Source organism: Dendropsophus ebraccatus, chromosome 13 (genome assembly GCF_027789765.1).
Source record: "Dendropsophus ebraccatus isolate aDenEbr1 chromosome 13, aDenEbr1.pat, whole genome shotgun sequence".
NCBI classification, from domain to species: domain Eukaryota; kingdom Metazoa; phylum Chordata; class Amphibia; order Anura; family Hylidae; genus Dendropsophus; species Dendropsophus ebraccatus.
The window spans coordinates 68,405,005-68,429,469 of NC_091466.1; the positions used below are offsets into that span (position 1 = coordinate 68,405,005).

General features: G+C 45.2%; 1 protein-coding gene across 2 annotated transcripts; it reads right to left on the reverse strand.

Moving 5' to 3' along the window:
- Positions 1 to 146: 146 nt before the first annotated feature.
- On the reverse strand, positions 147 to 20,011 carry MOK (MOK protein kinase). 2 transcript variants are annotated; one of them, XM_069949450.1, is made up of 12 exons: positions 19,775 to 20,011; positions 15,802 to 15,916; positions 12,294 to 12,383; positions 11,725 to 11,795; positions 6,808 to 6,886; positions 6,123 to 6,171; positions 5,464 to 5,642; positions 4,398 to 4,499; positions 2,758 to 2,931; positions 2,577 to 2,685; positions 595 to 789; positions 147 to 508 (listed from the first exon to the last, which is right to left on the reverse strand). In XM_069949450.1, the coding sequence occupies exons 1-12, from the start codon at positions 19,779 to 19,781 to the stop codon at positions 428 to 430; spliced, it is 1,251 nt and encodes a 416-aa protein (XP_069805551.1). In that variant the 5' UTR covers positions 19,782 to 20,011; the 3' UTR covers positions 147 to 427. The 2 variants fall into 2 exon arrangements, with proteins under 2 accessions (XP_069805551.1, XP_069805550.1); XM_069949449.1 differs by having other exon boundaries at positions 595 to 792.
- Between the last annotated feature and the right edge of the window lie 4,454 nt (positions 20,012 to 24,465).

Here is a 24,465-nt window from a genome sequence, read left to right on the forward strand (position 1 = left end):
TAGGAAAAGACTACACGACAGGGCTTCTCCATCTGTGTTTCACGGAATGTGGGAATAAGTGTTCAGCCCAGTAAGGTTACATATTCATAGGTCTAAACTTTACATTTTTTTATTTTTTTTCTACTCATCACAAACTACAGCAGTAGTCATGATAATGTTCAGATTTATTATAAAATATAAAAAAAAATTACTGTATTAGTAACACAATCACTGATGGCAAAGATTGGTGGAGAATTACAATTTTCAGATCTGCTCCTTTTGTAAAGTGCAAATTTGAGTTTAAAATGTAGTTGAATCTCAGGCCCGGTGCTGGGAGGAGGGCTCTGATAACACAGGGAGGAAGGATTTTGGCTGGTACAGCGACTGCTTTGTGTTTCTTCTCCTTTGCAGTTAAAGGCACAGTTTGCATTGGGTTAACAGACTGAGTTCAGAATCCTCCTCCTTTTCTCTCTAGGGAAGGTAAGTGATATGGCTTCATCATCGACTTCCCATGCTGGTGGATGTCAAACTGTTAACACATGAAGTAGAAGATTACAGCCTTGTGTTATTCCTGACCGATGCTACAATCAAAACAACCGAAGAGACTGACTTTACCTTGGTGTCTATATACTTCACGCTTGGGATGATGGGAAGTTTTCCGCCATTTACCGGAGTAGGGAAAACGGACTGAAACTTAAGTGTGGAGAAGGGTACAGTCTTTGAGGCCCCTGGTACATTAAGTTTTGGCAGCTCCATTGGGAAGGTAGGTCTATGGTGCTGAAAACCAAGTTCTGGTAGCGGCTTCAAGCCCTGCTTAAAAAATAAAAGTTAGACTTGCAAATGTATTGAAAAGATTGTGTCCATTTACATGATTGTGAATGGGACCCCCACAATTGGCTGTGTACTGCAATCACTGTGTCACTATTTTCAAGATCTCTGCTTGCTGTCAGACAGTACACAAAAATTTGTCCTCATATTGTATACATTGAATTCAATAATACAGCATTATGCATTAAGCTCTATGTATTTCTGCTATTGTTTTCCAAGATTGATAACCATCCAAAAGAAAAAAAAAAACAGTTAACATCTTGGCTGTTTCCTTACACAGCACACCTTGGGTGCACATACGTAGTCCTGTCTGGATGGATGGATGGATGGGTAAATATAGACTAGGATTGTGAGCCCTAATTGTGAATGAGTAGAGTGATGACAGTCCATGTAAAACGCTACCGGATAATTTGTCTTTACAAAACAATAGAGGCCACTTTCACTTATATTTAGCCAGATATACCCCCTGATTTTAAACCACTTGTAGTTAGTTGTTTCCCTCATAGCCAGAGATTACTTATTGGTTGGCTATCTATGCTCCAGCCAATCACGACTAAAAGATATCACGGCCATGAATGGCCAGCTAGCGCCATATCAGCCAATCAGCTGTAGATGGGAGGGACAGCTGGGTGCAAGCCCAGTGGCACGATGTGTCTTCTGTGTACGGGAACAATCACATCCCCGTGCTCTGTAAGATCAACGTAAGCGTGGAGTGAACCTAATAGGATCTCATTGGGCATGCATTCTGGGTACAGGACATAGCTGAGCCCCTCAATGCTGACATCACCGTACTCTGCGATCTACCAGGACAGCCCACAAAGGAAAGATAAGTCTATTAGGAAAGGGTTAATCTTGGTTAACCTTTTCTATTTCTTGAGAAAGAAATGGTGCCCCAATCGAACCTGTACCCACTGACTAACCCCTCCAAACTACTGGTACCGTGCCTTAGATGAGGTGAAGTCCTCCTTGAATGTATTTTCCAGAATTCTGTTGGTGCTGTCTTTTGGGTGAATAAATCATCTTTTATTTCTCACTAGTAGTGTCAATAAGTTGGGGCCTAGGCCTACACTGCCTCTGTGGTGATATTCTGAACCCCCTGAATTCTTGTAGCATCCCCAGGCCAGATCTCTGGTCTCCAAGGCTTACTTCTTCAGTTGCCCATGCGCCGTAGTGATCCTAGACGGCACAGATACAGTGACCCAGCCTGGCTTCACGTTCCACACTACCGTGTCATTGTGCTGTGCCATCTAGGATCACTGCAGTGCATACAAGATTGAAGAAATGAGCATTAGAGACCAGAGATGTGGCCAAGGGACTGTACGCGAATCCATAGACAATTTTTTAGCCAAAAGACTGCCCCAGCAAAGTTTTGGAAAAAACATCCGGGGAAGACTTCACCTCATCTAAGGATCAACTATCCACAGGATAGAAGTTAAGTATCTGATAAGTGGGAATCTGACTACTGGGATCCCATCCATCATTTAATAAAACAGAGGTCCCTTAGCCTCAGTGTGAATGAAGTGGCAGAGTGCACGCCTGACCACAGCTCCATTCACTTGCTATAGGACTGCTGGAGATACTGTATTAATCTATTGTTGACGTCTAGTAGTGAGTGAAGCATGTGTGCTGCTGCTATAATTACTCGAGGCAATGGACCTCCATTCTTGTGACAAGTGGTCAGACCTCAGATACTTGTGCCCTATTCTGTAGTTATAATCTTGGCGTAAGACATGCCCATTTTATAGTGATACAAAAAGGTAAAAATTTACCTGCCTTCGCCCCTGTCCTGCAATCCGCATGAGATAATTCATTGAGGCTGCAGTGTTGGACTTCTCAGATAGTCCTATCTTACGAGGTAGGGAATGCTTCTCTAATGTCCTGAAAATAGAGGAGTCAGACTACAACAGGTACTGAAATGACAGAACACACTAATCCACCAATATACTCTACCTGGGCTCTTCAAAATAGGGGTGCTGGAGGGTTTTACCGGCACTGAGCCTGTCATCAGGATCGTATTCCAACATGGCGGTGATCAGATCAATGCCATCAAGTGAGATGCCAGGTAACAGTTGTCTGATCCCGCTCCCCTTCTTGGGTGGAAAATCAAAATTCATAGCTCTTGACCTGTATATGAGAAACATTAATATTTTTTATTCCTTTCCTGCCAGCACAGTGATATTCCAGGGCTTAGCCGACTCCTGTCTTACTGGTTGCTATGGATGAAATTATACACTTCCTATATCATGTCAGACAAGACTCTCTTAGCAACCAATCTCACAATACTGTTCATATTCTGTGACTGTATTGGAAGTAACCGTAATCTGTTGACAGGCCCAGCAGAACCGACAGGAAAAATAGTAATGCAAGCAGTGCTATTGTTCCTATTATAATTGATGGACCCCCAGTATAAGGGTCCATTTACACAGAAAGATTATCTGACATTATCTGCCAAAGATTTGAAGCCAAAGCCAGAAACAGACTATAAACAGAGATCAGGTCATAAAAGACTTTTCAAATCCATTCCTGGCTTTGGCTTCAAATCTTTGGCAGATAATCTGTAAAATAATCTTTCTGTGTAAAGGGACCCTAATGGTGCGTTTACACAGGCAGATTTATCTGACAGATTTTGGAAGCCAAAGCCAGGAATGGATTTGAAGAGAGGAGAAATCTCAGTCTTTCCTTTTATGACCTCTTCTCTGTTTATAGTCTGTTCCTGGCTTTGGCTTCAAAGATCTGTCAGATAAATCTGTGTAAACGCACAATAAGTCAAAAAGGTACAAATGGTATCCATTATGCAAATAATCATTGTGATACATACAGATTCACCTCTATAAACGGAAGAGGGGAGATCTACAGTTGGAATGGTGCATATTTCTTTCTCCTTTTCCATATGGAACATTTCTGCTACATGTGGATGGTGTCAACAAAACCCCATTCATATGCACTGTATTATAATGAGAGGTGCTTACCTCTCCCCGTGCATCATAGGCCCCGGGACCCCTGGGGAAAATGTCCAACCCGGCTGATGGATTGCCCGCTTAGCCAATCAGCGACTGCAGCGGTGTCCCACCCCAGTCACTGGCTGAGCGGGCAGTCCAAAACTGGGTTTTGGCGTCTAGTGCTGCAACAGCACATGGAAAGGTGAGTTGTGATTGTTTATAATGTTCCCAGGTGCCCCTGCCAGATAAAAAAAAAAAAAATTCAAATCGCCAGACTTGTCCTTTAATGGCTTTAATAACCTGAAAGGGGTTATCCAGCACTACAAAAACAAGGCCACTTTCCTCCAGAGACAGCACTACTCTTGTCTCCAGTTTGGGTGGAGTTTTGCAATTCAGTTTCATTGAAGTGAATGGAGCTTAATTGCAAACCGCACCTGAACTGGAGACAAGATTCATGTTGTCTCTGGAAGAAAGTGGCCCTGTTTTTCTAACCCCTTGAAGAATATGAATGTATTAGGGGACCCAGGTAAATACAATTCTTGCCTATAAATTTATGTACGGATCTACAGGGCAAATGTGCATTAATTGTATTCAATAATGGAAGGGATGTGAGATATGGAGCTCACAGGTTATAGGGTAAAAGTTTCTTACTGTTTAAACTTCCGCAGCACGGCCGAGGCTGGTGTGCCCAGGATGTCATGGATTTTGGATATCTGGTCTAGTTCATTCAAGCCAGGGAAGAGAGGATGAAGGCTGAAAAAAAAATCCAGAGCGTGAGCAGCTGCCATTTATGGTGTTATTTTTACTGGGGAATGTAGTCACGCTTGTGTTCACAGTTCTCTGCAGGGAGAGCGTTTCTGTTGACACAGACAAATGGGAATGCTGATGCTAGGGTTGATACGCTGTGCTGGCATAAGCTGTCTGTACAAAGGCCAGCACTGGTTAAAGAGCCCAGGGAGTATGCACTTTAGTGAGTTACACTCTGCCAGGGTGAACAAGGTAGGTCAGGAACTGTGACCCAGTATCGTACTGATGCCAACATTAACATACTAACTCGTTTGCTGAAATCCCAGTAACACAGCGCTCTGTAACCTGTGGCACTACAATGCCGAGTATGACCAGAGAGCAGCTGGAGAGCCGCAGGCAAGGAGATCACTGTCGCCCCTGTAACCCACCTGCCTAATCTTCCTTTTCTGGGACAGCAAGATTAGTGCTAACACCATCTGGCTGTTTAAACCCCTGTATTCCATAGTGATGTCAGTATTTAAGCAATTAGAGGGTGCCAGACCATTGGGTACCTGGAGATGTGATTGTGGGGTACCAATCAGTCAACATGGATTTACTTCCCCTGGTCCTCTATTTCTGAACAGCTATTAGGCCATGAGGCGGGGTCAAACAGTGTGCCTTTATACAGAGGTATTATAGGACTAATCACATGATCCAGTTCCCTAGTGATACTAAAAAAAAGTTTAATTGATGTATCACCGGATCTACCAGCTAAAGGGGAGTCCTCAGCTGTGGACTCCCCATCTATGACACTGACAGGGGTAACAAGTTTTACCATGTGTTACAAATATGCCCTATAACATGTTCTATATGAGGGGGCATCTGAACTATAACACAACCATGGTCCAGGGGCTGATGTGACTAGAGTTTGCAGATGTGGGGTGTCCTATGTGTCACTGTGAAGCACAATGTGAGATTACTGTGTCTTTACCTGCAGACTTCATAGAAAACACAGCCGGCGCTCCACAGGTCCATTTTGTAAGTGTAGTATCCGTCTGTCAGGAGACATTCTGGGGCTCGATACCAGCGGGTAGAGATATACTCCGTGTATGGCTGCTTGGAGAAAACACTACGACACGAACCAAAGTCTGCGAGTTTTAGGACATCTTGCTAGAAAAATAAGATTCACATAAACTGAAATCTACTACTATGCCCACCAATAAGATACTGATTATACAGTAAGTAGTGTTGAGTGGACTTGCTGGACTGTTTGGGTTCACCAATGTTCTCCAAACCCGAATCCTTGGCATTTCACTCCTGACGGCTGGAGAAGTTGGATGCCGCCCTAGGATCCTGGAAACCATGCATACAGCCATAGGCTGCATTCATGTTTTTCTTGCAGCACTAGGGCATCATCCAACTTCTCCAGCCGTCAGGAGTCAAATGCCAAGGATTCGGGTTTGGAGAACATTGGTGAACCTCAACAGTCCAGCAAGTCAGTCGTCATCCTCAAGAACTGACTGATCCATTGACCCAAGATAATCCATGTTATTCCTTTCACCTGTCACTTGCTTTATGGTCACAGCTGACTGATGAGTAAATTAGAAGGATAGACTAAACACATATACATATGTATTAGAGATGTCTTACCTTTATTAGAATATTCTCTGGTTTTACATCACGGTGAAAAATTCCATTTCTGTTCCATTTTAGAAGAAAAAAAAAAAATTGAAAATATATTATGAAATGGCAGAAAAACGTATCTACCTTTGGTCAAAGAAGTTCCCTGTAGATAGCTGTCATTGCTGTTCAGGGGCTTATGGAAAACAGGTTTATCATTCAGGTCAATGGGAGCTATGGGTATCCTTTACAACACAGGTGTCAAACATACAGCTCTCCAGCTGTTGCAAAACTACAATTCCCATTATGCTTAGCTTTGGCTGTCCAAGCATGATGGGAATTGTAGTTTTGCAACAGCTGGAGGGCCACATGTTTGACACATGTTTTGTAGTGGATAGGAAGTTATATTCAGCACTAATTCACATGGATCGGAAACATTTCAATACATAATGATGATGACATGGGGATCTGGAGCCACATTTGCAGCCTGTGGCATGCTTGGAGTTATTATTTTCACAACAGCTGTAGAGCCACAGGTATCCACTTCTCTGGGATGGGAACGATCATATGTTTTTCCTCAGGCTAGAAGAGGCAGGTGTGAGGAGTGCAGGGTTAACAGGTTACTCAGGTTATACAATAAGGGATGTGATCATCAGAGAGGACAAAGAGTACAGCACATGACAATAAACCCTTCCGTCCGCCTGGGCTAAGCCACCTGTGTATATGCTCCAGAGATTTACACAGCTGGTACATGTAATTCCTGATCTTAGTCTCCGGCAGGGGCTGTCTTCTCTCTGCAAAGAAAACAGGGTAATTCAGTGTAAGGAAGACACCCCCTATCCATACACCCTACATCACAGAGTACCCCACTTGAGACCCCCCATCTAGGATAATACTAAGACAAAAGGCATCCAGTACAAATATTCCTATATCATCAGCAGCACGAATCCCATCCTGAGAGTTTGCTACAATCTATTAGTCAAGTAAAATCTATCTTTTGGCAGTCCAGACGGTGGAAATGTATTGACATAAACTGGTAGTGTGCTTCACCATTTGCTTTTATATTAAACACAGCGTCACCCTTGTCCATGGGGAGTGCCCAGTAGTTCACAAAACCAGAGAGTCCCAGAGATTTGTAATTTACTTCTATTAAAAAAAAAACCTCCAGTCTACCAGTACTTATTAGCTGCTTTATGTCCTGCAGGAAGTGGTGTATTCTTTCCAGTCTGACACATTGCTGTCTGCTGCCACCTCTATCCATGTCGGGAACTGTCCAGAGCAGTAACAAATTAACATAGAAAACCTCTCCTGCTCGCCAGCCTGGAAAGAAAACCACTTCCTGCAGGACATCCAGCAGCTGATAAGTACTGGAAGACTTGACATTTTTTAATAGAAGTAAGTTACAAATTTCTGGCACCAGAAAGAAAAAATCTTGGTGAACTACCCCTTTAACTTGATTGATGTAATAACAGCTGAGCTGCAATACCAGAAGCAGCCCATCCACAAGGGTGGCGCTGTTTCTCATCTAAAAGCAGTGAGAAGTAAAGGTTTCCAGACAGTATGGCATGGAATTAGAGGGTAATATGAAGTAGAATAACTATGGGACTACAACTACTCATTTCTGCAAGAACAGAGATAGATGACAGTTAGGGTGGGTTCACACTATGGAATTCTTGCGGATAATATCCGCGGAATTCCGCTGCCTGTCCCTGCGCACGGCCAGCCGCCTTTCGGCCGCCTCCATAGACACCATTCTATAGGCCGACGTATTCCGCTATCTGCCAAAAGAAGTGACATGTCCCTTCTTTCGGTGGATAGCGGAATACGCCGGCCCATAGAATGGTGTCTATGGAGCCGGCGGAAAGGCGCGCGGACAGCCGGCGGAATTCCGCTGATATTATCCGCGAGAATTCCGTAGTGTGAACCCACCCTAACTACTCTGTGCAAAGGGAATGCATGAACCAGGAGACTCTGGATGGAAGATGTAGAACAATCATAGTGAATGTAGATGGTGAGATGAAGGCATAGGAAGCGCTGGGTGCAGCGCTATTAGCCAGTCACATCAGGTTCTCCGCTGTCAGACGGATTACATTAAGTATATGACAAGCAGTGGAGAGTGACAGCCCGCTGAAAACATGGCTCTAAATAAAATGTGAGACAATTCAGCACCGCACCCGGCAATGAGCACCTTCCTATTATACTAAGCTGCCGGACCCACCACAGTGGAAAAAAACCCGCCCTGCAATATAAAAATCAGAGTGGCACACAATGCACCAGGAAGTTGGCAGAGAGCGAGAAAGTAAATCTCACCAGCCGAGCGGAAGAGAGAGCAAAAGCACAAAGGCTAAGCTCAACGTCTTAAAGAAGCCTGCAGCTCCTTCATGTCTGTATGCGGGTGGTGGGGTGAAGAGCCCCACAGCAGCCACTGACGCACTCTGCTCCACCAAAATGAAATCATCGGCATCACAGATTTTTCAGCTTGGAAAAAAGTGACGTCACTTGTTGGCATGTGTCAAAATCTACATAGATATCCGTGATGTTCTGAATTTTAAGTCCTTATATTTATCATCCATTTCTGGCTTGTATTAAAAAAAAGAAAAAAAAAAAAAAAAAAAAGAAAAAGAAAAACTGCCACAAAAACAAACTGCATGGTGGTGTGAAAAAAAATATTCTGGAGATGTACAATGTAAGTGTATCTGTCATGGCATCTGGACCCGGCTTGGTGTGCAATCCATTGGCTGTCGGAAGTTCGGTATCCATGTAGATGACTACACCAAGTGGGTACAGTGTGACCCACATTCTCATCCACTGGGGTTGTGGGTATTACTGACCCAGCATGGTTGTCTCCATTGATACCCAAACCGCATGCTGCTTCGGGTCCAGACTTTGTGACAGGTACACTTGGCTATGTTCTTACTTTGTATACCTATATATGATCCAATGGGTGTATAACCCAGGGTCCCTATGCACGCTGCAAAGTCTAAACCAAAAGAGAGGATAGAGGAGGGGGAACCGAACCCACCCCACTAACCAACCATGCAGGACCAAAAATCACAGAGTTTATATATCACGTATCTTTATTTGTATATATAAAAATATATCACGAAACAAAATTTAAAACATGTTTTTACATGGTAAAGGAACTGACACATGAACAGATCCCCAGAACAATGGTGGTGATAGAAAATATAGAACAGTAAATGTACAAAATACAGAGATAATAAGTTAATTTACTCAAACGGAGCACTGGGCATTGGGCATGTAGCAAACAACATTAAAGCATAGTGCTTAGTAAAGTGCATACAAAGTGCTACCCATATGTCCTTAATGCAACGACCACCATACCACTCACCCGAAACGCGCGTCGGGTGAGTGGTATGGTGGTCGTTGCATTAAGGACATATGGGTAGCACTTTGTATGCACTTTACTAAGCACTATGCTTTAATGTTGTTTGCTACATGCCCAATGCCCAGTGCTCCGTTTGAGTAAATTAACTTATTATCTCTGTATTTTGTACATTTACTGTTCTATATTTTCTATCACCACCATTGTTCTGGGGATCTGTTCATGTGTCAGTTCCTTTACCATGTAAAAACATGTTTTAAATTTTGTTTCGTGATATATTTTTATATATACAAATAAAGATACGTGATATATAAACTCTGTGATTTTTGGTCCTGCATGGTTGGTTAGTGGGGTGGGTTCGGTTCCCCCTCCTCTATCCTCTCTTTATGTTCTTACTTTGGGAACATTTCGGGCAAAGGTGGCCTTCTCGTTACATCCGCTAATTAACTTCATGATCATTATTAGCGGCCGTCTATATAACAAGACGGCCGCCTTTCCCCACTATGTTCCTAAACTGGGAGTATAGCCTAAAAGGGTTTTCCAGTGTTATATATTGAATGGCTGATCCCTGCTGGTCACATAGTAGTTTGTAAGGGATCACATTGGGGGTGCCATCTTTCTCCTTTCCCTGCCTGTAGGATCTTTACGGCGTCGTGTTTATCATTAGGTGACCCCCCTATCCTCTCTGATAGATGTGGGCCAAAAAATAGTCAATTTCTATCTCTGTAAACCATAAATAATGCTGGGTTATTAGATGGCCACAGTATAGTATATAGAAATCACTTTTAAGAAGCCCCCTGACACCCCCAATGTAAACAAACTCCATTCAGAATGTACAAGCAGCCACTGGGTATTGCGGACAATGATGTAACACACATCAAAGAGCCTGAGAGTAAATATGTACACAGTGCTGTTCACTGCGGAAAATCCTATCCCTATTCAACAACAACACGCAGCAACAAATCCCCGCTTGTGTTACAACATATAGGTGTAAGCGGCCTTATAATAAAGGAACTAAACACACAATAAAGCCTTGGGTGTCCCGGATTATAAAGAAGAATGTGCAAATCGCTCCTTGACAACTCATTTTGGAGGAAGCTTTCCCTTCAGTCAGTGTTCAGTATTTGACTCAGATTAGAAGCCTTATGCCCCTATTCCACGAGTCGTTTGGAGGAGCAAAACGAGCGCTATTAGCGCTCGTTTGCTCCTCGTTCCCCGCTCGCTTCCGCCGCTATTCAACGCGGCTGCAGCGAGCGGGTGAGTGCGGGAGGGGCGGCGGGGAGCTGCGAGGGGGGGGGGGGCTGCCCGGGGGATCGCTGATCGTCCGGGCAGCCCATAGGATATAGCAGCATCTGCTGCCGATGCGCCTATTCAACGGAGCGACGGCAGCAGATCGCTGCTATATCAGTCGCTTGTTTTTCAACATGTTGAAAAACAAGCGACTGCAACGATCAGCCGACATGAACGATGTCGGCTGATCGTTGCACTCTATTCCACGGGACGAATATCGTTCGTAGCGGCCGAATACGAACGATATTGCTCCTTTAAACGACCCGTGGAATAGGGGCATTAGAACATTCCTGAGAATGGTATTTCTGTGTGGGCTAAATGTATATATCGCTGAGGCAGGAAGTAGAGCTTATTATTATGTTCTCCCTGCCTGCGGCCAATTGGCCAGACTTCTCCTTTAGGGTAGCTTCACACGTACAGGATCTGCAGTGGATTTTACGCTGCGAGTTCCAAAGTGATCCAGTGTCCTGTCATTTCCCATTGGTTTACATACTTGAAGCGGATTTTTCATTCTGCTATGAGTATGTAAAGCCCCTTCCCACTTAACCCATCGCTGCCCGAATAATACATTACCAGGCCGCGCACCAGCCTGAGAAGCAAGCAAAAGCACTTTACATACTCGCAGCAGAATGAAAAATCTGCTGCGAGTATGTGAACCCATAGCAAATGAGAGGGCACAGGATTGCAGTGGATTTCGCTGGAGAAATCACAGCGTGAAATCTGATGCGATCCACCATGTGTGAAGCTACCCTTGAAGGGGTTATCCAGTGCTACAAAAACATGGCCACTTTCTTTCCGAGACAACACGACTCCAGTTCACGTGCCGTTTGCAATTAAGCTCCATTTATTTCAATGGAACTGAACAGCAAAACCCCTCCCAAGCTCCCAAGCTGGAGACAAGAGTGGGGCTGTCTCTGGAAGAAAGTGGACATGTTTTTGTAGCGCTGGATAAGCCCTTTAATTTCAGAGGCCCCCTGTATCGGGTCACATACTTACCTCTGATTAACTCGTAGATGTTCATGTCCATCAGTTCACAGATCAGGGCCAGGCATCCGGATTTTCTGTCGCTGCAAGAAAAAAGAATATATAAGGAACAGGGAGATTAAAGGGACATAAAGTTTCATCGCTGAATGAGGAAAAGTTCTGAACCTTTCTAATATATTGTTTTTTGATAGATCGATAGATATTCTGCATATTACTGTGTGTGTATATATATATATATATATATATATATATATATATATATATATATATATATATGCAAAAAAGGGGTCCGTGGAGCCTCAGTTACGAGTCTCAAAACACGTGAATAGCCAGATATCCCTCTCTCCAGAGAAGGAAGCCTATTGCCAAGGGTTGCCTCCTAGTGGGGAGAGCACCAAACCACCCTGATACGTAGTCCCTCAGGTCCTCACTCTGTTACACACACACTGTATTACTATATATATATATATATATATATATATATATATATATATATATATATATATATATATATATATATATATACATACACACTATCTGTACTTCATATAAGGATCACAGGATGCACCATAAACACTTACTAGAGGACTTCGTGCAGCATGAGGATATTGGGGTGTGGGCTGAGTCTCCGCAGGGCCTGAATCTCTCGCACATTGTTAACCTGTTCAATGCTAGAGAAAAACACTCTGTATTATTATTAGAAGAACAAGCAGCTAAGAGTTCACCAACAAGACAGGAACGGCCTATAACACTCACTAGAACAGGAGGAGAGGTGTATTCTTCTAGACCACTGACTAGGACTTTAGGGAGATGAAAGCTTAGAAATGGATCTACAGCACCCTTCCGGTTGGTTGCATTTGGAAACTACATTTACTTGCCAACCACCATCAGACATAAGACTTTAGGCTAAGGCTGGGTTCACATTACGTACATTTCAGTCAGTATTGTGGTCCTCATATTGCAACCAAGACCAGGAGTGGATTAAAAACACAGAAAGGATCTGTCCACACAATGATGAAATTGAGTGGATGGCCGCCATATAACAGTAAATAACGGCCATTATTTCAATATAACAGCCGTTGTTTTAAAATAACAGAAAATATTTGCCATTATATGGCGGCCATCCACTCAATTTCAACATTGTGTGAACAGATCCTTTCTGTGTATTTAATCCACTCCTGGTTTTGGTTGCAATATGAGGACCACAATACTGACTGAAATATATGTAGTGTGAACCCAGCCTAAATGTACACAAGATTTTTTTTAGTAAAAATCAAAGTGGATCACAGTAGCCGGCAAGTGTATGAGATTTCATACGTTTCATCTACATGATGCAATTTTTTTAAAAGCAGAAATATGATGTTGCTGTGGATCCTTTGGTGTGGTCAAGGATTCAATAGCTGCCAATGCAGTAGGTGCAAAATCTGGTAAGTCCACAGCAACATCTGCATGGATATATCACAAAAGCTTCACCGCAGATTTCTGGCAGAACCTAGAGCGAGGGAAAAATTCTGCAGTGTGTGTGTGGACCCGGCCTAATTGTGTAATGATCATCTGGGATCCCACAATGCATTGCTCTCTGATATCAGGAAACTGGCAGGATTCCGAACTTTGGATGAGAATGCAGAAGAGGACGTTTAACCCTTTTAACTGCAGAATACTGCGACTACTGGGGTAAAAACTTCCTGCCCAGTTTCTATATTGTCACCACATACTTTTTTCCTTGCCTTTCTGCACATTATATCTGCAATGCAAAGTAAGAGTCAGACACAAGGGTCATGCACAAAACCTGTATGGCAGCATACAAGGTCCACAGACACAGTGTGCCACCCTATGGTAGCCATCATGTAGAACACCTCCATACAATAACACATAGAGGGTACAAAACTCTGTGGGAAATCAGAGGAACAAGGTAAAGCATGGGTCCCAAGCAGCCTATAGGCATTGTGTTTTAGAACCTAATACAAGTGTGTGCATGAGCCCAAGGGATGTATTATCAGAATTTTTATACCAGACATCTAGCCTCCCTGCGCAGATAAAATCACACTTGTTTACTAATCATCGGCCTATGAACCTGTATGGGAGACACTGCCACCTGCTGGCCATAGTGAGGTATGACACATCACAATGGAGAACATGAATATCGTAGGTGTAAGTGACCTGTAATAGAGTATTGTGTGGCTGATCACTATGCATGACAAAAATTTGCATCACTGTTCTACTGAATGACAACTATATGATGTCAGAGAACACTGTAGCAAACGTGTTTTCATCGCAGTCAAGATGAGGTCGGTCAGCGTAGCGGCAATTGTCACCAAGGAATACTGGATGTGGGTAATACAGACATGTTGGCAAATCCAGTCTCAGTCAGTGACTGGCTGAGCGGGCTGTCACTCATGAGACGAGGGAGCGCGGAGAGGTAAGCATAGGATGTTTATTGTTTTATAAGCACCAGCAGCAATATGTTAAAAAAATGCTTAAAGCCAGATAACCCCCGTAACGGGGTATTTCACCCAAACGTAACTTTTCTTATGTTGCTGCCCATGGTGTGACTTGAGACTAACAGTTCCTTCCATACTTGTTATTATCTATTCAGTCTCATTCCCCCAGTTCTGAACTGCTGCTTTCTGCTGAAGACACAAAAATCTGTGTGTGAGCTTTTCTCTCCGTCTCCCCCTCCTCTCCCTTCCCAGATGGCCAAGGCAGGCTTTATCTGCAACTAAGCTGAGAACTGAGCTGTGGTAACCCAGCACCATCACTACACAATGTACAGGGCTGTCTGCTTCCTACCCTGTGTCACTATGTATGACTGTGCTGCAGCTCTGGCAAAAAGCTGACTGGTGGGGGGTGCTGGGTGTCAGCTCCCCATTATTTGGTATTAATGGCCCATCCTAATGCTGCGGTTACACAGAGCGATAATTCGCCGATCGCATGATTAACGATTTTGAAGTAACTATTTTTTTTTATAAAGATCAGTGTTTAGACGGAACGATATATCGTACGAAAATTCGTTTTGCGATCGCTTAAGCCTATCTCGTACATAGGAAAAATCGGTGAACAACTGTTTACACGGAACAATTTGCGAATTTTTTCCGAAAAAAGAACGACGATTTTAGAACATGTTGTAAGATCAAAATGAATGATTTCTCGCTCGTTGCTTGATCGTTCACTGCGTTTACACGTACGATTATCGTTCGAATTCGATCGTTATCGTGCAAATTCGCACGATAATCGTTTGTTGTAAATGCAGCATAAGGATAGCCAAGAAAAAAAGGGATGGTCTAGCAGCACACAGTTCTGGCAAGGTAGGATGCAAGTTTCAGTGGTGTTTCCTACTGACCACACGGTTCATGTAGCATGTGTTCATATAGCAAAGAAACAGTCTCCTAATATAGAAGATGAAAAAAAGTTTCTTGCAACACACCCAAATAAAGTGCTACGTGTTGGCCGGCAGTAAAGCATCGATATCACTTGATATAGCACTTTATTTGGGTGTGTTGCAATAAACCTGCACTTTTTTTCATCTATTTTTGGATGCTGTCTCTTTGCAACAAAATCCATCCTAAGGAAAGGTCATCAATAGTTTGTCCCCCCCCCCCCCCCAAAAAAAAAAAGCCTAAACATGTCTTTACTTATACTACCTTCCTGCTATTGTGAATGGTTTTGTGATACTGAGTGGCCTACACCAATGAATGCAGCTGTCTAATGTCAAATCAGCCTTTTGTACGGTAGTCACCATCAACACATCCCCATTTTGGCCAAACACATCTATTCCTTATCCATTATGATTGTTTGATCAGTGGGGGTCTGATAGCTGGGACCCCCTGCTACCCCCAGGCTGTTATTTCCATCACTTATATAGAATTCAGATGGATCAGCAGTGCACAAGCCTTATACCTGCTCCATACAAGTTGGCTGATGAGGTCCTCTGTTCTACCAATTCTGGTGGTCCCAGCCGTCAGACCCCTACCAATCTATAAAGTATCACCAGAACAGAACATTTGATAATCCAGCACTTGTATTGATGCCGGATTATGTGGATCTGGTATATAGCCTATTATGTGACCATGTGAGTCCAGACACACGCACCTCTTATACAGCTGCTTCATCTTCTTGCAGGCGTAGTATTGTCCATCTTTTAAACTTTGCGTCTTGACAACTTCTGAAAACGTCCCCTCCCCGATTTTCTGAATGGTTTTATATCCTGGAAAGAAAATTATAACGTATAAATTGTGTACAGCGGCGATCTACAGCCTGCGGCTCTGCAGCCATTGTAGAAAGTACAACTGTTAGTATGAGGACATGCTGGGTATAGTAGTTTCTACTAAGATGGAGAGAAACTAGTCTATAGCAGGGAACAAAATCCTTCTCTTCTTTTATGAGGTCCTGGGTAGCAATGCCATGTATTACAGTGGTCTCTGACCTGTAGCCCTCCAGCTGTAGTAAAACCTATGGCTGTATAGACATAGTGGGAGTTGTAGTTTTGCAACAGTTTTTGCAAGCTGTTTTTTTGCAAAAAATGGATGAAAAAAACGGATGCATTTGTGTGCATCCGTTTTTTCTATTGACTTCCATAAAAAAAAAAAAAAGAAAACATCACCTTCTTTTTTATTACCACACCCCTGACCTCTTTCCCTAATTTGTTAGAGGAATTGGGGACGTTCTCTGACCTTGCTAACTTTAAAATTAACTACCAGAAGTCGGAGGCTCTTAGGGCCCTATTCCACCAGACGATTATCATTTGCATAATCGTTAACGATTAACGATCTCAAGCGACCGCTATTGCGAAAGACCTGAAAACGTTCACTCATTCCATGGAACGATAATCATTACTTATGATCGTAATTGCGATCGTTTTTCTTCGCTATTGCGTTCGTATCTATTGCGAACGACCGAACAATGTCTTATTCAATGTGAACGATTTGCGAACGTTTTACAAACGAGCAACGATAAAAATAGGTCCAGGTCTTATAAAGTGATCAACTATTTCTTGTTCGGTCGTTAATCGTTAACTGCATTTCAACCGAACGATTATCGTTTAGATTTGAACGATTTAACGATAATCTGAACGATAATCGTCCGGTGGAATAGGGCCCTTAATGTCTCGCTCCCGTCCTCCCTACAATCTTCCCTAGCAGACTCCTCCTCCTTCCGCTGGTCTTCCTCTGCTATTAGATATCTCGGAGTTTGGATCACCAGGGATCTTTCAGAATTGTATGCCTGTAACTTTCTAACTTTGTATAAGACACTCCATGGGGACCTAGCTAGGTGGTCTAAAGGTTCGGTAGATGTTCCATTTATAAAATGAATGTGCTGCCCAGACTCCTATATCTTCTGCAGACCCTCCCAATTAAACTTCCTAACCAATTCTTTCGCCTTATCTCCAAGGACGTGACCAAGTTTATTTGGGCAGGAAAGGCGCCCAGAATCTCACGCACTCTTCTGTTCATACCGAAGCATAGGGGTGGCATAGGGCTACCGAATGTTAGGGCTTATTATGAGGCCTCTGTGTTGCAGAGAGTACTGGATTGGCACCGTCATGCCGGTCTTAAGCAGTGGGTCCGCTTGGAACAAACCTTCACCCCAGTGCCTCTCACGTCTCTCCCCTGGATCCACCCTGCGCACCAGGGGAATTTGTCTCGGCATCCCTCTATAGGCCCAACCTTAACTACCTGCCAACGAGTGTTCCCTAGAGCGGATGTTTCCCCTAGACCTTCTCCGCTCTTTCCGGTTTTGGGGAACCCTCAGTTTGACCCAGGGCTGTCAGGACCATTCCGGTCATGGTGGACTGCAGGGAAATACAGAGCACAGGATTTTCTTCACAATGATAGGTGGCTTACAGCTCAGGAACTTTTGGAGGTGCGGGACCCGATTAGTCTTGGTGCCTGGCGAGCACGACAATTATCGCACTTTTTGGGGGCTCTTCTAACGCCGTCAGGGTTCGCCCGCCCCCTTACTTCTTTTGAGACAATCTGCTTGGGGTCTGACCCATTGCGCCATTCCCTCTCAGTATTCTATTCCCTTCTGGTCTCACCCCCGGATGATTTTCGTCCTCCCTTTCTCCTCCCTTCGTCCTCTGCCTGGATGGCTTGGACTGTCTTTGAGAGTTCCCCCGACTACAAGCAGCTTTTAACCATCTGAGGGCTTTAGTGTGCGGTCCGGGAGTCCTGAGCCTTATTCTCTCTTCTCTCTTCTCTTTTTTTTCTCTTTCTTCTTATCTTCCTCTTCCCCTTCTTTTCCCTCTTTCTCCTCTTCGCTTCTCTCTACTTCTTCTCTTTTTACAACTAAAAATGGTTTAAGAGCTGCACCTGGTTTGTGGCGTTTGTTATTTCTTTGCTGATGTTTGTTGGCTTTCAGCGGTTGCTACAATATTATACGTTGATGTGCAGTTTATCCTTGTTTGTCTGCGGTTTGTAACCGCCTGGCTGATTTTCTTATTAAAAAATTTGATAAATAAAGAATAAAAAAAAAAAAAAAAAAAGAAAACAGATCAAAACGTAGCTGATCCTACTTTAGTGTTTGTTAAAAAAAAAAAACAGATTTGTTTAGTTCCGTTTTTTTTTTTTTTTTTTTAACAATGGAAGTCAATGGAAAAATGGATCAAAACAGATGCACACAAATGCATCCATTTTTTCCATCCGTTTTTTTTTAAAAAAAAAAAAAAAAAAAAAAGGAATGCAAAAATGGAGTGTGAACCCAGCCTTACAATCGCAGGCAACTTACAGAAGTAATGGTGGCTATGTTGTATGCAACATAAAATCTTGTATGAGACCATAAAATCTTGTTGTTTTTTTTTTTTTTTGCTACTGTTATGTCGCAGTACGTTGCATGTGTCGCATTAACTTACATAAGGTTAGGGCTATAGAGCGACTTTGGTAGCCTGACACAAATAAATTTTAATTATTATTTTTTTTTGGTAGAGGGTCACTCAGAGGATAGTCAATATTTTAGCTATTGATCGGCACTCCACAATGGTGCGGGGTACGTGAATAGAATACTTGGCGATCTTCAGACAATCATGCAAATAATAATAATAATAATTTTTATTTGTATAGCGCCAACAGATTCCGCAGCACTTTACAATTCTGGGGGCACATACATAGACAAAAAATAGACATTACAGAGATCTACATATAATTATCCATACATGCAAAGCAGAAATTCCCTGTGATTTCATTTATTCCATGAACGGAAAAGTTTTTTTTTAACAGGTCCTGTGCAAAGGAAAAAAAAAATTCTTCCGTTCAAGGAATAAAAGAAATTGCGGAGAATTTGCGAGCGCCATGAATTTCCTATTTGCACCAACATTATAGTCATTTGCTGTGTGATGGCTTAGCATTGTGACGTGTGACGTGACAATCTTTGATAGATTTTGGGTCGCCCCCAACAGCCGCCATTGACCTCCATGCAAGTCGCATGTAACCAATATAACCTGCAGACGACTTCTATGTGTTTTTTTTACAACCAAATCGCAACCGTAATAAAGTCGCAGGTTGCACAAAGTGTTTTGTTGTCGCACGACATGTCCTTATGTGTAAGATCACATGACCAAAGTCATCATAGAGCCCCAACCTAACCTCTAGCTCTCCAGCTGTTGCAAAACTACAATTCCCATCATGCCTGGACAGCCAAAGCTTTAGCTCCCCAGGCATGATGGGAATTGTAGTTTTGCAACAGCTGGAGGGCGGAAGGTTCCCCATCCCTGTCATAGATACAGGGGGGTCTGTTGAAAAACTACAATTCCCATCATGCCTGGGCACATTTGTAGTTTTATAACAGCTAGAGGGCCTGAGTTTGACACCTGTGTCATAGAAGCATGGCTCAGTCACGTGACCGGGTCATGTGACTTCACCTTTCTAGGAGCTTTTGCGCCCTCTATGAACCGATCACGTGACTGGCTTCTTATGCGCCACCCGTCAGCCCCAAGGAGGTGAATTATAATAGACACTAATGTTATAGGATCAGGCTGGAGAATATAAGATTTAAATAATAATAGTTACGCTTAACGCTTAATTCCTGCGACTTTTTGCTTAGCGCACAGCCCGCAGGCTATGACACTTACTATTCATGGTGGCCGGTCACACGGAGGAGGCTCTCACACTCGGGGCCGGCTCTGTCATGTCTTCCTCTTCTTCTCTCAGTCGCGCTCAGTCACCTCAGGAGAGCAGAGAGCTGCAGTCAGGGCGCCATGTTGTACTGTCGTCTCCTAGGCAACCGCACCCTGACACCACGGCCTCTGCCGCCTCCTGTCACTAAGGGAAAGGCTAACTACTCCAGTCGTCAAGGGCCCGGGTGACGTCACCAGCTCACGTGACGCGCTCGAGTCACGTGATTCTGCTGCATGGGCGGGAACTGGGAAGGTGAAGTTCATTGCAGAGCTGAGCGCGCCTGAGAGGGAAGTATGAGGAGAAGGAGGAGGAGGAGGAGGAGTGCACAGTGATGGGGGATTTATGTTACCAGGGTTTCTGTGCATGCTGTTATGCAGGGACTGCGACCACCCCCAATCACTTACTGGCTTAGCGGCCAATCCATCAGCCGGGTAAGTGCTGGGGATCCCAAGGCCGGTCTGACCGGTCACCGCAGGCACGGGGAGAGGTAAGCCTGGACTTGTGATCAATTTTTCTCCTGAATTTCCTCCCAATTTTTCTCCGAATTTTAAAAATGGCCGGCCTTCTCCTTTAATTATCCCCTATTTCTACAACAGGGGTGTCAAACTCAAATGGGCCAAAATTAAAAACTTGGACAAACCCGCGGGCCAACCTTGATATTCATTGGAGCACAAACAGCGTTCCTGGCACTGTCAGAGCGGCGCGCAGCGTTCCTGGCACTGTCAGAGCGGCGTGCGTCACCAAGCACTTTGCACTACGATAAATGATATGGTAAATCCCCACAATAGTCGTCCCCATGTAGTAGCCAGCCCTCCCACAATAGTGCCCCATGTAGTAGCCAGCCTAGTACAATAGTGTCCCATGTAGTAGCCAGCCTTCCCACAATAGTACCCCATGTAGTAGCCAGTTTAGCACTATAGTACCCCATGTAGTAGCCAGTCTAGCACTATAGTGCCCCATGTAGTAGCCAGTCTCCAACAATAGTGCCCCATGCAGTAGTCAGCCCTCTCACAATAGTCCCCATGCAGTAGCCAGCCCTCCCACAATAGTGCCCATGTAGTAGCCAGCCCTCTCACAATAGTGTCCCATGTAGTAGCCAGCCCTCCCACAATAGTTCCCATGCAGTAGCCAGCCCTCCCACAAAAGTGCCCATGTAGTAGTCAGCCCTCCCACAAAAGTGCCCATGTAGTAGTCAGCCCTCCCACAATAGTGCCCATGTAGTAGCCAGCCCTCCCACAAAAGTGCCCATGTAGTAGCCAGCCCTCCCACAAAAGTGCCCATGTAGTAGTCAGCCCTCCCACAATAGTGCCCATGTAGTAGCCAGCCCTCCCACAATAGTGCCCATGTAGTAGCCAGCCCTCCCACGATAGTCCCCATGCAGTAGCCAGCCCTCCCACAATAGTGCCTATGCAGTAGCCAGCCCTCTCACAATAGTGCCCATGTAGTAGCCAGCCCTCCCACAATAGTTCCCATGCAGTAGCCAGCCCTCCCACAATAGTGCCCATGTAGTAGTCAGCCCTCCCACAATAGTCCCCATGCACTAGCCAGCCCTCCCAAAATAGTCATCCCCATGTAGTAGCCAGCCCTTTCACAATAGTGTCCCATGTAGTAGCCAGCCCTCCCACAATAGTGTCCCATGTAGTAGCCAGCCCTCCCACAATAGTGCCCATGTAGTAGCCAGCCCTCCCACAATAGTGTCCCATGTAGTAGCCAGCCCTCCCACAATAGTGTCCCATGTAGTAGCCAGCCCTCCCACAATAGTGTCCCATGTAGTAGCCAGCCCTCCCACAATAGTGCCCATGTAGTAGTCAGCCCTCCCACAATAGTCCCCATGCACTAGCCAGCCCTCCCAAAATAGTCATCCCCATGTAGTAGCCAGCCCTTTCACAATAGTGTCCCATGTAGTAGCCAGCCCTCTCACAATAGTGTCCCATGTAGTAGCCAGCCCTCCCACAATAGTGCCCATGTAGTAGCCAGCCCTCCCACAATAGTGCCCATGTAGTAGCCAGCCCTCCCACAATAGTGCCCATGTAGTAGCCAGCCCTCCCACAATAGTGCCCATGTAGTAGCCACTCCTCCCACAATAGTGTCCCATGTAGTAGCCACTCCTCCCACAATAGTGTCCCATGTAGTAGCCACTCCTCCCACAATAGTGTCCCATGTAGTAGCCAGCCCTCCCACAATAGTGCCCCATGTAGTAGCCAGCCCTCCCACAATAGTGCCCCATGTAGTAGCCAGCCCTCCTACAATAGTGCCCATGTAGTAGCCAGCCCTCCCACAATAGTGCCCATGCAGTAGTCAGCCCTCCCACAATAGTGCCCATGTAGTAGCCAGCCCTCCCACAATAGTGCTCATGTAGTAGCCAGCCCTCCCACAATAGTGCTCATGTAGTAGCCAGCCCTCCCACAATAGTGCCCATGTAGTAGCCAGCCCTCCCACAATAGTGCCCATGTAGTAGCCAGCCCTCTCACAATAGTGCCCATGTAGTAGCCAGCCCTCCCACAATAGTGCCCATGTAGTAGTCAGCCCTCCCACAATAGTGCCCATGTAGTAGCCAGCCCTCCCACAATCGTGCCCATGCAGTAGTCAGCCCTCCCACAATAGTCCCCATGCAGCCTGATCCTGTCACCCCTGGACGGCTCCCAAACCCACCCTACCCCTGGATACGGCCCCTATATTTATGCCATGCTTCCGGTCCCGCTCCTGATGCCGCGGAGAAATGGTCGTCCATGCAGATGAGCGGCCAGCTGTATCTCAGCAGGACCGGAAGGATGGCATGAGTATAGGGGCCGTATCCAGGGGTAGGGTGGGTTCGGGAGCCGTCCAGGGGTGACAGGTTCCCGGCGCACTTCGCACCATATGATACTATGGGCGGCCCAGAAGACCGCCCCACTCAGTGTTGGTCATGGGTCCTCTAGTCTTCTTTGTCTATACAGATGGCCTAGGGTAGATTAGAATCCCATGGCTTCAGGTACCACTTCTCTGCTGATGACCTCACAACTACCCCTCTCTGCTGTCCAGGCTTGCAGAGAGTCCATCAGCTATATCTTCCTTCTTCTCCTCCTGCTTCCTAAAAGTCAACCTGGACAAACCAGTATCATCATCTTATTTCCCCCATCTTGCTTCACTACATCATCTTATCCAGTGTTTCTCATCTCCAGTTCTCATGCACACCCAACAGATCATGATGTGAGGTGATCCCATCCCTCCTCTGTTGTCCAGCCAATTCAGTTTATACTGTTAATGGAGAAGTTCAGCCAAAAGTATTTTTTAATGTTTTTTCTTATGGAAAGTTAGACAAATTCCTAATGTACATTAATTATGGGAAATGCACATATAGGGCTATATCCCTTAATTTAGTAGATCATGGAGTATTCATATGCTCTCAAAAACCGTGATGTCACGAATCAGGTGTAATTCCTATGGAGTGTCCAGCAGAGGGCGCAGTATATGTTCAAGTATATGGAAGATGTAATGTAAAAACTACACTTTATTGATGGACTATGTTTGTGTCAGGGATGGGGAACCTTTTCCATGTCAAGGGCCAGTCAGGCATTAATAAAATCATTCAAGGGCCGAGTACCGTGCGCGGCAGTTAGTAGCGTGGGTTTGCAGCACCCGTGGCAAGGCAAAGTATTGTTCCCCTTGTGCCCCTGCTATTGTAGTTACAGTCCCCAGTGATGTCCCTGGTAGCCTAGTTAACCCCCCCAGTCAGGTCCCTGGTAGCCTAGTTAACCCCCCCCCCAGTCAGGTCCCTGGTAGCCTAGTTAACCCCCCCACCCCCCAGTCAGGTCCCTGGTAGCCTAGTTAACCCCCCTCCCCTCCCCCACCAGTCAGGTCCCTGGTAGCCTAGTTAACCCCCCCAGTCAGGTCCCTGGTAGCCTAGTTAACCCCCAGTGCATGTCCCAAATTAAAAAAAAGCATAAAAACATCCCACTCACGTCCGCTCCCACGCTGCCCAGGTCCTCTTCTCTCTCCTCTAGGCTGTGCCTGTCTTCTCCTGCAGGCGCGGGCTGTGCCTGTCTTCTCCTGCAGGCGCGCAATGAAATGATGTAATCGCACGTGGCGTGCAGGAGAAGGAAGATGTGCGCCGCTCTGGTGGGTAAGGGGACGGCACTCGCAGCATCCGCCTGTGTCTGGCAGCTGTCAAAGAGACAGGAAGATGCTGTGTATGCCGGCTCCTGCCTCACCACAGCGGCGCACATCACAGGGGAGCCACGGGCCGCATAGAGAAGCCCCAGGGGCTGGATGCGGCCCGCGGGCCTGAGGTTCCCCTCTGCTGGTTTATGGAATAATTTGGGGAGAAAGGGAGGGAGAGAGGTGCCAGTGCATCTAACTACCTCCTCCCTCCCTGCTTGGTGAAGTGGGACAAATAGACACTACTCCTCCTCCCATCATCTGCTCATAGTATGAGCAGATGATGGGAAGAGTAGTACCAGGGAGATCCCCCTCACCAAACATCAGGTACATCCTCTTTAATCCTTCACAGGGATAGAATGGCGCCGTCATGGGCAAGCCGGTCCCGCGGTCTGTTTTTCGATCTGCGGCCCGGTTCCCGTGTGCGCCGCCATTCTATCCACGGTTACTGGGCCGGGGCTGAAGCACAGGAGGTGGGCTGGCCCGCCTTCAGTGGGAGGGGATTCCC